Source organism: Thunnus albacares, chromosome 13 (assembly GCF_914725855.1).
Source record: "Thunnus albacares chromosome 13, fThuAlb1.1, whole genome shotgun sequence".
NCBI classification, from domain to species: Eukaryota; Metazoa; Chordata; class Actinopteri; order Scombriformes; family Scombridae; genus Thunnus; species Thunnus albacares.
The window spans coordinates 11153193-11169376 of record NC_058118.1 but is presented as its reverse complement, the minus strand read 5'-3'; the positions used below and the strand labels follow the sequence as shown (position 1 = coordinate 11169376).

The 16184-nt window shown below is 36.8% G+C and overlaps 1 protein-coding gene across 2 annotated transcripts; it reads left to right on the top strand.

Moving 5' to 3' along the window:
* The first annotated feature begins 1901 nt into the window (after positions 1-1901).
* Positions 1902-7441, top strand: si:ch211-215c18.3. Of its 2 annotated transcripts, XM_044369665.1 has the most exons (5): positions 1902-1931; positions 3500-3644; positions 4052-4180; positions 5040-5387; positions 5475-7441. In XM_044369665.1, exons 3-5 carry the CDS (start codon positions 4105-4107, stop codon positions 5579-5581), a joined length of 531 nt encoding a protein of 176 aa, XP_044225600.1. In that variant the 5' UTR covers positions 1902-1931; positions 3500-3644; positions 4052-4104; the 3' UTR covers positions 5582-7441. The 2 variants fall into 2 exon arrangements, with proteins under 2 accessions (XP_044225600.1, XP_044225599.1); XM_044369664.1 differs by lacking the exons at positions 1902-1931; positions 3500-3644 and adding an exon at positions 3678-3899.
* Positions 7442-16184: the final 8743 nt, after the last annotated feature.

Below are 16184 nucleotides of genomic sequence, written 5' to 3'. Positions count from 1 at the left end.
TGTAAAAGTGTCAAAAAATAAACCTGCTGGGAGGTCAAAGCTGGTGACTTGTGTCAGTAAATTCTTCATACACGAACACACAACACACAGTTGAATCTTGGACCTTCAGCTCCAGTCTATAAAATAAACCTCCTCAGACGCTCTAAAAAAGCTCTAAAGAACAGCTGGGATGATTAATTAGGGACCATCAATAAATAACAGCTCAAATGACTTTTAAAATAATATTTTTTTTTTCCCATTCCATTCACACCTGATTGACACAACCCAAAAATTCCTTCAAGTACCACATAAGGCACACCTCTTTAGACTGGATAATATGTTATATATATATATATATATATATATATATATATATATATATATATATATATATATATATATATATATATATATATACTTTTTATGGATACTGCAATGCAATTTTTCAATAGTGTTCATGTCATATGACCCTGTGAGAGCCACTTAGGCAAATATTAATATTTAGTAAATTGTGTCTGTTGTAATCACATGCTATATATGTTCTAGCATTATTTAAGTTTATGCAACAGTTAATCCACAGAATATGTACAGGTCAAGTGTATTTTGAGGATTACTTGCAATTTTTGTGTTCTTGAGTCTAGAATGCAATAATATATATTTTTGTTGTTTGTGACAGTGGTTTAAGGTAACGTAATTCTATTGCGCATGTGCAATATTGCCCTAAAAAAATGTGCTGCTAGGATATAGAGGAATCTGTAATAAGTTTGGAACAAATTGAAACAAGTTTTTGACCTCTACAACATGTAAAATGTACGTGTATAACCGTGATAAAATGTGTGTTACAGTTTGGAATACAACTTCAAGTTGGTTACAGACCAGGCTTTATGTGACTGCAAATAAATTTTCATTCAACATTTTCCCTGCCTCCTGTGCACTTGTGTGTACATTGGGTTTCACAAGAAAAGTGAATTTAATTCAGTGGAACACGAGTCAAAACTAAGATACTCTGCAGATTAAGTGGCCTATGAACTTGGAACATGGTAAAACGAGCAATAGGCCCAGTGATTCTAGATACAGTGTAAAGACATTGCATGGATCCTTTAGTACAGGTGTAAAACAACATCCAGGCCTACTATTATTATTGCACTATCAATACAGTTATTTATGGCGCATGTGTCTCTCTCCAGATCGAAGCAACATGTGTTTTTCTGCTTTAATCGCTGATGGTATTTTGGGGCATGTCCAACGTTTAACTTTGCCAGGACATATTTTATTGTAAAGGTTATTGATCTGATGGGACAGATACAGTAACAATCATCATCACTTGTATTATTTATTTATTTACTTTCTTCAAACTGGCATTTGACTGTTAAATCTACTTGATAAGATGATGATAACACAGTGAAGCGTTTATGTTTAACAGTTAGTGTCTAACTTTGTATGTCTGTTGGTGTGCAGATTATTGTACATAAAGTGAATTTATCAAGGTTTTTTTCACTGGAAACAGCTTTCTGAAAGTAAGGTTGAGGAGAGAGACTTTGTGGATCACAAAAACCAAAACAATGAGTCAATAGAGGCTAAAACACCCAGTAGAGCTGATAAGAAATGCAGAGTTCTCATTACACTTAATCATTTGATCAATTTTTCAAACAAGAAATATTGATTAGTACAGCTCTAATTTATGCTATTCACAGTTGTAAAAAAAAATATGTAGGCCTACCCAAAAAAAATCCTGAAAAAAGGTCAGTCACCTGCTACATATATGTAACACAGACAGGCAATACATTAATTTCAGTCAGCTCAGTCTATTTCATCCGATCATCAGATCCCCTGACCATTCCAGTGGACATAACTTTTCTAGGATGTCTAGATCTATGATGACTGTTCTCTGACTCTTCTCAAATGCACAAACTGCAGTAGAGCCACACCCGACGGTGAAGCAAGGAGGAAGCGTAAGGCACATTTTAATCTATCAATCACATTGTTAAAGTGCATAATTTGTGTTTAAACTGTGTGTTAAAATAAACATGAGATGTTATATTACTTACACATGTCAAAATATCGTGAAATATATACAGCTTTTACTCAGGATTTTTTCAAAAAGGAAATTCAGATCTGAATGTCATCAGGTGGGAAAAGGGGAATTGAACGGGGAAATACTGTTCTGATTTACTAATGGTAGAATCAGTTTATAATGCATCCTACTGATGTATGTACACAGAATATTCAACTCAACCCGTTAATCCAATGAATTGAACGAACCACTCTGGACTGACTCCTTGTTTTTATATCAATAGTTTTGTTAAAATACTATAAAATATATATGTGTTTTAAAGCATCACTTTATTCATTGGTGATATTGTTGACAAGACATAGTGGGAAGGAAAAAATAAATAAATAAAAGACAAATCAAGCAAATAGACAAACAAACAAAAATAATGACAAACAACAGCAATGACAACATCATATTACAATGAAAAAGATGTAAAATGTAGAAAGCAACTAAGCAATATGGGTTGATTGTGGGTTGATTGCTAATGATTTTTGAGTGCATCTAGAGTAGAAGTCCACCATTACAATAGTTTTTGTGCTCTGAACGGGTGTTTCTATCATCAAGTGAGGGTTTTTTTTGTTTATTCAATTTACCACCAAAAGTGTACTAAATTATATATTAACAAATCGATATTTTTTGCACAATAAAAGTTTCCTGCGTTTCTCTTTTCTCTTAAATCAGTCCAAATATGTAAGTAGTCTACATTCTGTTAGTGCATCTCTAAACTGCAACAAACAGAGGATCACATCTGGGTTTGCAAGTCACAGTTAACTACCCTGTCTCTAATGAAAACAAAGTCGCAGTGGAGAAACTATTGCAGTTATTGTTAACTTTCGGTAAGTTCAAACCCTCCACAGGCCTGAAGTGAATGTTATGGAAAATGTGAGGCACAAGTTTAGATTACGTCAAAACGTGTTTTTTTGTCAGCCATGTGGGGTTTGAATGCCTGAGCCTGTGCAGCATGCACCACCTAAACCTCTCTTCTACACTAGATGTCACCAAAACATCGATCGCTGGTTTTGTTATTTAGTTATTATTTGTTGTGGTGCTTCCAGTTTTTGTCCTGCAGAGGGAACTCTTGTTTTGCACCGAGACATGACAGCTCCCCCAGAAATAAGTATATGGGTGGGAGCAGTGAAAAAGCAAAATGATAGTTTTCTGCCCATTAAAACAATAATGCATTATGTTCACCAACATTTCAACACAGACCCACGTTCCAACTTTATAATGTAATTGTAATGAGAGATCTTTATATTTAAAGATCTCTCATCAAGTCTGCGTCCCACATGAGGAGTTTCTAGTTGTTCGTGATGATCATGAAATCTCAGAGCAGTGACTGTGTTAGATTACAAATGTAAAGAAAGTGGAATTAAACCCAGAGATTCCTTCTCAAATTTCACTGCTGCTGGATCCCTGCTCGTGGATCAGTGCATTGAAGATATAGTCTTTTCTTTTTTTTTATAACAGCCGATGTGTGTGTGAGTGCAGACGTACAATAACTGGATCCTCGGCAGTCATCAGTCAGCGCTGCTCTGCTGATGCTGCGGATGCTGCGGATGCTGCTCTGCATACTGGCACACAGGCGCAGCTCAGGATAGGGACCAACTACCAGGTAGGCCGGGCTGTCTCATCTGCAGGGTAAAAAAAAAAAAAAATAAGGCTCAGACGTGTCATTATAGCAAATCTAACATTTTCAGATCTGTCGGAGATATATGTCTGCATGGCTGTATGGCTCTCTCACCTGCAGTAGGGACAAGATGTGCGCATAAGTCGGCAGTTTGCTGCAGTGCAAAGTCACTGCATAGGCGTAGTCTCCTCTGCAGCCCAGCCAGATCGACACACACAGACCCGCTATTATTGCGCTATGGTGGATACAAAAATATATGATGCAGTTTGTGCTTTGTTTGCATGTTTACTGTGATAGGCATCTTGTGTTTTTCTGCTTTAATCACTTGTGTTAGTCAGGTTCTGCATGTTGAAACTTTTTCATGATGTTCCATGTTGAACTCTGTCATGCAGGTCTGTACTGTGCTGTGAAGGTTATTGATCTGATCGGACAGATATCATTCGCCATGGAGCTTCACCTGTTCGCCACGGCCTGCCTCCTGTTTGGCAGGATAATGATAACACATCAAACTCAAAGTCACAGTATGTGCGATTCTGATTTTTATTCATTTATCTTTTAAGACTGGCATGTTACTGTTATTGTTGTGGCCAAAAGTTAGATGTTGGGCATTCACCTGTTTCATGTGTAATTTATAAAAGCTTAGTGTGGATGATTATATCAAAGAGGTGGATTGTTGCATAGAAGGTAATTAAAAAAATACCTGGGTTGTAATTAAAAATGTAAGTCATAAAGAGATCAGGTCCAGATTTGATTCCTCCAAAACAGCCCAAAGTCCAAAAATACTGCAGAATTGTGTCATTACTTTATTTCACCACAGAGATCAGTAAAGTTTCATGAGGTTATGTAATCCAAATGGAGAAGGTTTAAAAACACCTGCTTAGTCACAAAATGATGTGGTGACTTAGAACCTAAGTCATGTCTTTACACTGACCTGAGATGGTGATGAGAAGAGGGTGAAACTAGTAGCCAATGTAGGTTTCATCAGCCTCTTGGACTTTTCCCATGTTCATTCTCTTAACATATTAAATCACAGTGGATATAATAAAGATGTTTTACTTTAACTTTTAATACTTAAAATGAAAACAAATATCTGCAAAGACCTAAATTAATTACAACACAAAGTACCTTAAAAAAAGTACAAATTGGTGGCTGTGACTCATGATCCACATGCAAAATGATAGAACTTGAGCTTGAGATTAAGAAAAAGCTGCCAAAAGTGTCTCTGCTATATTGCCATTGTGTTGCTTTGGCTTTATGTTTAACAGCATTTCTTTCATGAAAAAATATTACATGCTAATACTATATGCTATAAGTATTGTAGAACATTTTGTGTTTTCTGAGTTTAACTTCTTGGTGTTTTATTGTTTGCATCTGTTTTAGTGAGCTCGGTATCCACATTTCTGTTCACTCCACGTGGCCCTCAGATGTTTCCGTGTCTAACGTACCTGGAGCGAAACGTCAGAGTGGACTGTGAGTTCCCACCCACCTACCAGATCCCAGGCCCCTACTGTGAGTATCGGCAGGACAGCCGTCTGGTGGGCAGCACCTACCCCAACGCTGTCATCTATGTGTCCACTGAGGACCGCAGGAGGAGCAACGTCAGCCTGGTCTCTCCTAATCTGTGCCGCCTCACCTGGGCCCCGATGGCTGATGAGAAGCCTTACACCTACACCTGCAGGGTTTACCAAGGCACCACCTGGAAAGAGAATAGCATGGCCGTCCATCACAGTGAGTAGAGTCCGCTTCAACTTCTGATTTGGTTCCTCCAAACAGCAATAGAAACAACATCTAAACTCACATTCTGTTTCCTTACAGGGATTCTTCCAATCTGCTCTGCAATAAGCGTGATGTTCAAATCTGCGCCATGGCTTTTGTCACTGGTGATGTCACTTCCTGTGGCTGTGGGGCTTCTGAGTCCCTGAACTCTCTCTTTCACAGGACTCACTGGACTTTTTTTAAACATGGTTTGTGACTAACTCTGGTTTAATGGCTGGTGGCTGACTCAGCATCATAATTAATCATAATTTCATAGGGCATTAAAACCCCTCTGAACAAATGACAGTGAAAAAAATCAAGTCAACTCCAAGGCTGTTAGGACTGGAAGGAAATCATGATATTAACATAAAAGACAGTGAAAACAAATGCAACAGTGAACAGTGTTTATTTTGTTGTTATGATCGCTATCATAAAATAGCTGATTCAAGACATTTTTTGTCCGTTGTCATGATCAGGGTGCTGTCTGGATACAAACAATCATTTAGTTTTTTAAAGAAAAACAAATCCTTCTTATAGATTTATATTGCATTTTATTGCTGTTCTGAACACAAATGTGTTTGCTTACAGTATTGGAGTTCATCACAACACATAGATCTGGTGCTCTTGCAACATACAGCTGTATGTAAAATGTGGAGAGTCCTTTGATTTGATTCATTGTGCTACAGATCTATTAAAGAGTAAAACTGTTGCAGCTTCCTGTCACCTCACCCCCTTATTTTAATTTGGATTATATTACAGTCTCACCAGTTTGTTAAACTACACTGTAACCTAGACAAGTATTCTGAATATTATGACTTTTGAATAATAGTAACGACTAATTGCTCAGTCACTGCCTTTGCTGCTTGCTAATCTCAGATACCATCAGTACTGTAACCTTTAAATGGATATTAAGGAGTTATCTGCATACTGGAGCCCCATGTGTGTTTCATCTGGTTGTGGCAAAAAGAGGTCAAATAACAAACCTCTGCCACTTAATTCTGCACTTCTATATATCAATATCAGTGTGCCCGCACGCCCACCGGCCCCGCAGCAATAAGAGACAAATTCATGAGATGATTAGGATGATTATTCGTTACTTCAAGACTTGCACCATGTTTCACTGAGTGCCCTGCAGCCTAAAAAACATATATATGTGTGACTGACTGACATAGAACATTTCTTTTTTTTGTCTCTCTCTTTTCTGCAAAGATCTGGTTATTGGATGGGAAATTACATTTCCAGTGGAGTCAGTACAAGTGAAAAAAAAAAAATAGATGTCTTACATGTAATTTTCGCCGTGTTAAGTCATGAGTGAGGGAAAAAGACAGATTAAACTAGCAAAAAGTAATGAACTTTGAATTAGAACAATAATATTAACCAATTGGGACAAACAGAGAGAGAGAGAGAGGGAAAAAAAATCCACGACCCAGCCAATGATTTAGCCTATTTCTTAAGTAATAACTGATGGACAGACATAGCTAAGAATGAATATGGCGAGAATAAGACTTGGTGGAAATTAAATGTTTTGCACAGCAAATATTGAAATGCACTCTAATAACCCTGGAGTGTTTAAATTAGCCATTGCTCCTGTACTAGTATGCATGAAATAATGTACACAGTACATGTGTAGTATGAAAGAATATTGCAGCTCTATGTGTTTTTTTAAAGCTGTTTTCATTTTAATATTTTATGTTCACATAAAATTGTACATGCTTTCCACACTGTCTAAACACACACACGTTAAGGGCATTTGTGGGCTCTTTTTATGGTGCTTACGTCATTCTACCTTGCTATTGTTGTTTTTTATACTTTGATGTCACATTTTTAACATGAATTATGTCCACGGTGCACTTCAGTTTTATGTTGCCACCGTCATCAGAAGCTATGCTGCTTAGTATTATTTGCAAAGAAGCACTTGTTATCAAGATATCTTTATATTTTTCAAATAGACAAGTCAAGTGTTCTATCACCAAAGGTGTGCTAAATGCTATAGCAAAACTATAGTAACAAATAAAGGTATAAATACACTGTAAATGTTTCTTGTATTTTCTCTGCACAAGTCACAATTTCCATACAATACATATATGTATATAATGTAATGCAATATAATATAAAACATACTCCTGCTGCTAATATCTATGTACATTTTGTATAAAAAGAATATACTTACATGTGAAGTCTTTAAACTGCAACGAAAAACAAATATTGGAATAGGAAAAGAACCACACCTGGATTCACAAACTAAGCCATGCTGGGATAGACTGCAGCTGAAAACAATTTAATCAGTATAGAAAATAGATTAATTAAAAGTTTACTCTCAATTCCCGGCCTGAAGCTCTGTTGTGTATCTAACACGCCTCAAACACAACATCCTTTTTACACTAGATGTCACTAAAACATTGGGTTCCTATATTTGTCTTTTTTTTGTGGCAGTGCTTCCAGTTTTTGTCCTGCAGAGGGGACTATTGTTTTTGCACCAACATTTAACAGTACAAACATACAGTATATTCATGATATTGAGGTAATATAGGTGAGACCCCATATGTATCAGGATGCGCTCTATGGGTCTATTTGACAGCAGACATAGCAGGAAAAACACAGGTGTAATTATTATCTTTAATAATGGCTTCACTCTATTCAGTTCCAGGCTGCTGGTATAGTATAGATGTGCATGATCACTCCATGTTTTACTGCAACGCTTAAACTGAACAAAGCCATCACTAATGTTGTTACTTACACCTGTATAGTGGCGAAAAGTAACTAAGTACTTTTACTCAGGTAGTGTACTGAAATACAATTTTGAGGTACTGTACTTGAGTATTTACATTTTACGATACTTGATACATCTAATATGTATTATATTTTATATAATTTTTTTTTATCCTATACATTTTGTATTTGAAGCATTCACTACATTTAAGGGGTAAAATATATACTTTGTACTTCAGTATTTGACACTTGTAGTTACTAGTTACTTTGCAAATAGATTGACTTATGAACTATGATGCATTGTCACAGATCAATCTACCCAGCAAAATATAAAGTAGTTACTTTTTGATGATAATACTTCTGTAGGCTACTTTTACTTAATGACTTGTAATGACTTGCAAAGGAGTATTTTTACACTGTGGTATTGCTACTTGTTTTAAACTTGTGCTTCTCCAGCTATGACAAGTCAAACCATGCTTGGATGAATTTGAAGATTAACTTCCATAAACCATCATAAAAAGTTGAAACTAGCTTGGTATTTGAGCAGGATCAGTCACATCAGAAGGGGAAACCCAGATCAGGTGAGGACAACTACTTAACTGTAGCCCAGAGGCAGCGCTGTGCTTGATGTTTGCCACGAGGACGATGTCTACCTCAATCTCTGTCTCTCTCTCTCACACACACAGGCTTCTACAGTATTCACAATTATGTAATTTTCAACAATTGTGGTGATCAGAGTCCATCAGAGGGAGGTTTACATTTCTGCAACTTTTATGAGGTAGACGATGGCTGCAATTGTTGGGCCTCTAATCATGCATGAAAAGGGAAATGCAGCTTTGCCAACTAAATGTTACTCACAGTGATGTAGAACTAAGAGCCTTTTCTTTTAATGGCACACGTACATCAACTCAGAGTGTGACTTACTTACACTGGTGGTTGATCATGCTGAAAATTCTGTGTGTACTTGGTCAGGCACTTTTTTGTGAGGAGTCACATTGTGGTGATTTTCAATTTGTGATGGTTCACACAAAAGTGAAGTTAAAGGGTATAAATGAACAAGAGTTGTTGGGGGAGGAAGAGGGTAGCAAGAAGAAATGGGACCCTTCAGAGAGAAGGATTTATTATGAAGCATTCTTTTTTTTTTTTTCAAAATTGTGTGCATAAAAAAAGCAATGTCCCTTGCAATACACAGGTAATATAAACTGTTACCTGATGTCACTTCCTGTGATCATAAACACACTGCAGATTACAGAAAGCAGTGGAAATGTTGTCTGCATGGAAATGACATGGGCTTGAAGTAGAAAGGAACAAATAAAAATACTGTGCTTGGCTTCCTGTACTTATAAATAACCTTTAATTCTACATCATTACAACAAAAAGCCCCTCTCAAATACTGTATAGCTTCCTTTTATGCTGAGGTAGACTGCTTCTCTTGCAGTTTGCAAATCAAAATATTCTAATAACAGGAAACTACAAAAAAGCAGATTACTGCTTACTTGCACTCCTTATACCTTGACATTTTACACCAAATGCCATCTATCATCTTGTCAATCTTTTACCTTTCAAAGGTTCCTCTACTAAGTCTCTGCTTGTGCTCATACATCAAATCAACACACTATAGCTTCCTATGATATATAAACATCTTATTTGAACAATTAGTTAAATTGGCACCAGCTGATTCTTTTGCATGGACTTTGCCAAGATCCAGCCTTGAGTTACAGGTGACCAGAGATGTTTGCACCCATACCACCAACCTGATTTTCTCGATTTCCTGTTCAAGCATCACATGATGGCACTGATCAGCAGGCTGCTGCCAGGTTAATCTCATCATGAATTAATCCTTCATCCTGGCCTCCCCCTGAGAGACACAGAGATGCATCGCAGCTGCAATGCTTGGCGTGCATGTGCATATTGTGTTTTATATTAGCAAAGCTCCAAAGGCTCAAACCACCTAATTGGGCTTTGTGCCTGGGCCACACAGATAAATTAGCCCCGGCCCCAGCTCACTGTGCAGCTCCTCCAGGCCACTGCTCCCCCCCTCTGGGAGAAACTATCACCAAAGGCCCACCTTATTTATACAAGCATGGCAGGAATCATCTCTATCAACTCTGAGGTGCATTAAACAAGCATTGATCTTCCACCTCATGCAGATGTTAAAGGTCCATTGTGTAGAATTTAGTGGCATCTAGCAGAACGGACTTGGCAGAAATTGAATACAATATTTATAAGTATGTTTTAATTAGTGAATAATCACCTGAAAATAAGAATTGTTGTGTTTTCGTTACCTTAGAATGAATCCTTTATATCTACATAGGGAGCGGGTCCTCGGCCACGGAGCCTGCCGCCATTGTTGCACCACCATGTTTCTACCATAGCCCAAAACGGACAAACCAAACACTGGCTCCAGAGAGGGCTTTTCATGAATTTCATGGCCACTCTTGGAATAACAGGGGGAGGGGTATTCAGTTGGTTGCAATCTGCAACCTCACTGCTAAATGCCACTAAACACTACACACTGGTCCTTTAATAGAGGGTCTGCTGCTTTTACTGCTGCTGTCACTTAAGAGAATCAACCAGAAGTGGGAGCACAGTAGGACAACTTTAAACTACATCTGCCTCATTAGTGATTGTGAAACAAACAGAAAATCTCATCTGGTCTGTGATGTGTTGTGCTGCAGAACAACTTACATTCAGAGTCAATAAGATGAATGTTGTTTAATAAAAGGGTTACTCACAAATTATATTCACTGTTCTGTAGTTTCAGTCTCAGCATTTTATATTGATGTTTTAGGCATTAGATTGATGCTGTCAAATGCAATGCACAATGTCACACAAACAGAAATGTAACACATATGAATATTGATGCATCTATATTATGTATAAAACATTTAACATAATAATTAAAAAACTAGAGAAGAGCTTGTTGAATAAATACAATCTTTGAAAACAGGGGGCAGCAAAAACATTGGAATATTTCAAAAGAATAGTTTGACATTTTGGGGAAATATGCTTTTTCATTTTCTTGCAAATTAGATGAAAAGATCAATACCACTCTCATGCCTTTACGCTAAATATGAAGCTAGAGCCAGTAGATGGTTGGAAAGACTAGTAACAGGAGGAAACAGCTAGCATGCCTCTGTCCAAAGGTTACAAAAATATGCCTACCAGCATCTCTAAAGCTCACAAATTAATGTAAAAAAAAATGTATGTAAATGTAAAAACAAGAAGTTGTAGTTTTACTGAGAGTTGTCTGTAAGCTAATTTTTAAACTCAGAACAGAGCCAGGCTAGTTGTTTCCCTGTTTCCAGTCTTTATGCTAAGCTACTCTGTCACCTGGCTCAAGCTTTATATGTATTGGACAGATATGAGAATGGTATCAATCAATTTCCCCAAAATGTCAAATTTTCTGTCATTCTTTAGTGAAAGTCATATGTTAGAGTGCGTGTTTTAAAACCAATGAAGCTGACAAGATGTGCCCCAGGCAAACAAATAAGAGACAGCGGGCGTCCGTTTAACCCCACTCAGCAGCCACCCACCTAGCTTTTTCTAATGCACTTTATTGACCAGTCAGGCAGGAGAGGTGACCTGACGTCCAGCTCTGGAAACAACAACCACTCAGGCAGTATCTTTGTGATCTGCCTCCCTGCAGTTAAATGGCTCTCACCGTGTGATTAATTGTGCGTGAAGCTAGCTGTGTGTGTTTAACCAGCTATTAAGAGACTACTTTGGGGAAATGGAAGAAGAGTACGTACATTACTTTTTGGAAGTGAAAAATTGTTATGCTTATGTCTTTTACAATCATTTGAACATTTGAAATGTGTTGACCGATGACTCTGGACACACAGGAGTACATTACAGGTGCAATTATAAAAGTTAAGTATTGAAACAGTCAGTGTTGACCAAGAAAAGATCTTTTACAGACAAAAATAGTCAAAAACTTGTTGAATAGTTTTAGTGCATATTGATTATTTCTGTATTATTCAAATGATTTTGATCTTTTTCTAGTTGATTGATTGACAAAGTTGTAGTCAGTAAACATTGCCCTGTATGCACAAAACTGTAGCTATAATGTGGCCTCATTTCAAACAGGAAATGAACCCTTTATCACTGACATCAAAATCAACTTCATCACGTTTGACAGAAACCAAAGTGTGAAAAATGTGTTGAGAGTCTTTAATGGCCTGCTTTAGGGTTAGGGTTTCTATTTCTATTCCTTTCAGTATTAAAATATGCTTATTTTCTATTCTCAGTAAAACCAGGCCTGTTTTGTATTACAGTAAAGAATAAGCTTCAGATGGCAATGGCAAATATAGGCCACATGGAAGATACTAATTTACAATTCGTTCGCGTTTTGTTACTATAAAAATCTTATCAGTTTCCTGCAAGTAATTCTGCAGTTGTGGGTGGTCATGGGTTGCAGCCTGCTCAACCTAGCCAGCAGCTATGTTTCACAGATGCTCTGAGCTCAGCAGAGCAGGATTTTGGTCTGAGGAAGGAATCCTAATTATCACCTGTTCATGTATGAAAATGTGACAGATCTCCTGTTGTCCTGCTGTTTTAAGATTCTACCTGAATGCCCCATATGATAGTTGCTTTTTTATTTTTTATTTTTTTATTTTTTGCTTTAGGGTTTTTGAGGGGGAGTGTGGAGTCTCAAGTTGTGTCATTAGCCATGGGTTTATATTGAGGGATAATTTCTATTAATCTGTCACATAGAGACAGCTCATTTTGCACCAGACAGCTTCTTTATTGAGTGAATCTTTTTAAGAATTGTGAACTCCACAACACAAGCTGCAAGATTCTCCACATTTATTTGACATTAATATGCTGCTTTTGGTCCTGTCAAATTTGTACAATGAAAATGCCTTTGGCTTTGGCAATTTTGATAAGTTTTGTGTCAGTATTCATTTGTGTTGATTATAGGGCTTCTACTAATTTAACTCAGTGTATTTTGCTTAATTGAAATGGTAATGTGGGAAAATGTAGGCACATAAACCATATACTGGGGAGAACTGTTAATATATCTCCCTTGCTCATCTTTGTCAAGGAGTTTTAATAACTTTTGCCAGAAAAGCTAGCAAAATACAATATTCCATTCACCACAAATTAATCTCTTGCACCAAATACTTCTAAGTGTAAAATGTGCTTAAAGTTAATATGTAATTTAGTTACATGTTGGCTTTCTCAGGAGGAGTGAGAGGACTGTAAAGGCCTCAGTATGATTCAAACAAAGTGCTTGTTTGGTCATCTAACAGAGTTGGAAACCCTCTTTCTGGCAGTAGAATTGCAGAGCTGCATACAACAATTTCTGTAATTTTCTAAAACTGACAATCCAACAATCACACCAACTTCAAGCAATGATTGGCCAGGTGTGAAGAGGCAAGAAAGTATGCAGGATTTGAATTCCTCTCTCAAGCTCTTTTTTTCATTCTTCACTAAACCACCTCCTTCACATTTTATGTGTATGATGGAGTGCAACGGCATGAATGCTTTTGAGGGAAGACTGTCTAAAAAAGTGTCCACCATTATCCCTATTTGTCTGATCAGTAACACTTTGCAATAAGGTACACAAAATTTTGAGTAGTTACCAGGGAACAAATGAGGAACAAATGAGGAACTAACTGCTAGTAAACCATTAGTTGATTGGCGGCTCTTGAGTCACTCCTAATCAAATTTTATAGAGTAGCTGATGATTAGTTAATGATTAGTTAAGTGAGAAACAAGTGTATTATGTTAATGAACTAATATGTATTTAATTGTTCATGGGTATCTGTGAATCCTTATAATGGTTATTTACTTAATGCATAGTTATTAATTATTTCTGAATAATGTGCTCAATGGCACTTAAGCAATAACAAATCATTACTTCATTATTACCCACCTATTATTTTCTATTTTTGTGTCTCCACAAGTAAAGTGGTGTACCATACAGTGTTGTTATTGCACACTGAATCATCACCTGTTCTCTACTTACCAAGTTTGTGTACGCTAGAGTGGTGGGGCACAAAATGGGTAACTAATGGATAGGTTATCATGACGTAGTGATTCAGTACTCAGTAACCACTCAGTATGATGCACCACTTTACTTGAGGGGGCACAAAACTGGTAACTAATGGACAAGTTGGAACAAGTAGAAATGCTTGCCAGTGGAAAGCACTTGTGCTGCTAGCTTAAAAAAGGGCTATTCAAATAAAAATATTATTATTATTATTATGCCTTCAGACAACACATTGTACAATCTTGTTTATTTGAAGCATACTGAGAGTCTCAAACTGTTCTGACTAAAGCTTTCCATTTAAATTAACTGAGAAATGTCTATATTTACTGTCCCACTGCCACACACCCTCTATTAAGGCCCCAATTGTAAGAACCCAGGTCACAGCTCATTCAACGTCAGTTAGTCAAGAAACTACACTGAATGAGTCACAGCAGGAAGGAATGAAAGTGCGCCCTGATAGACATTGAAAGTCGTGGAGGAGATACCAAAGAACTTTTATATGGGGATTTGCCCTGGGTCGATAACCTGGAAACTATTTCGTGTTAGAGGTACAGTAGGTTTCTGTTCGCTGATATAATGTGAATTTACAATAACCCGTTTCAATCATTTACTGAACTTTCCACAAATAAATGCTGATGTCATTTAGGATAACAGCTGCATGACTCAAGGGTTTGCTGTCACTGCACACATACAGTTATACATATGATTTTAAGGAATCAACACTGGTCAAATCACCAATCAATTAAAAAGTTCCTTTGATGATACACTTGTTGAAGCCTCCAGTGACATGTGATATTTACATTGGTGACTCATACTTGTTGCACAAATTGGAGGAAACTTCTTCTAAAGGCTACTTAGTGACAGTTGAACAAAAGTGCTCTAGATATGTTTAATGTCTAAGATTCATATTTGACATAACTGTATCTATTGTTTTTTCATTTCACATCCCTGCAATCCCCCAGTTTATGACCTTGAATTGAACTTCACTTTGACCTGGTGAGACCTCTGAGAATCTGAATGAGAGCATGTGGGCTGCATGTGTGCTTAATGATGGGTGTCCATCCTGCACGAGCCTCATTCCTCTGAACCAGTTTCACTGTCTGAGATGCTCTGTGGCATCAGAGTCACATAATGACTTCAAGTCACGCTACATCAAGTGGTTTTAAAAAATTTAAGCACTGACCACAGGCACAGTCTGAGCAGAGGAAGAAGCATATCTGGCACAATTTATTGTATTTTATGGACAAACATAAGCCTGAGATCCAGCTTTCCACTGATGCAAATCAATGACTTTTCAATGACTGCATTTCTTTCTGTAGTAATAGGTAGTAAAACACTTTTTGATGTATTCCACAAATTTAAACATGTAAAAGTCCATGACATCAAAATTGGTCAGATGCCTCATATTATAAACAGCATGAGCTTATAACACTGCTACTACATGGAAAACACATGAATGCCATTCATTTTCTCTTCCTTTAATTGCAAGTTCACATGGTGATTTATGCATTGAATGGATTACATAGAAAAAACGGCATTCTTTCCAAAATACCTGGGTGTGGATATTGAAGACAAAATAAGATGGTCTGTTTTCTGAAAATGTGTTTAATGATTTATGTAAAAGATTTCATATGAAAATGAGTTATATTCTCTTTTTTATACTGAAATGTAACAGGCTCAAGCACTCTCATTTGTGCAAGGTAGCTATTTATTAAAATTACCCCATCAAATATTTATTTTTGATAAGCTTTCATAAATATAGTAGTACTTTTATGCCATAACATAATTGAATTTTGTTTAATGTTTTCTTCCTTTCCTTGGGTTTCTGTCTCAACAGATGTATACAAATCTATTGAAATAAATGTAGAATTTCACACAAATTCACGTTTAATTTTAAATTATTTACATCGCTGTCAGAAAATATTCAGTAGAAACTAATGGCTATAATCCTGAAGCACAAGAAAACATTCAAAATTCAAAGAGATACATCACTCTGAGCCTGTCTAAACTGGTTTCAGCATTATCGAAATACAATATGTACAAAACTATGAAAATGAAGACAA

What these genes read in the sequence shown, in the direction of transcription:
- si:ch211-215c18.3 (XM_044369664.1), top strand. Translation starts at nt 3,761, where the DNA reads ATGGCTCTCTCACCTGCAGTAGGGACAAGATGTGCGCATAAGTCGGCA. An exon ending in ACATCAAACTCAAAGTCACA is followed by an intron (nt 4,181 to 5,039) that starts GTATGTGCGATT and finishes CATCTGTTTTAG; the next exon opens with TGAGCTCGGTATCCACATTT. An exon ending in TAGCATGGCCGTCCATCACA is followed by an intron (nt 5,388 to 5,474) that starts GTGAGTAGAGTC and finishes GTTTCCTTACAG; the next exon opens with GGATTCTTCCAATCTGCTCT.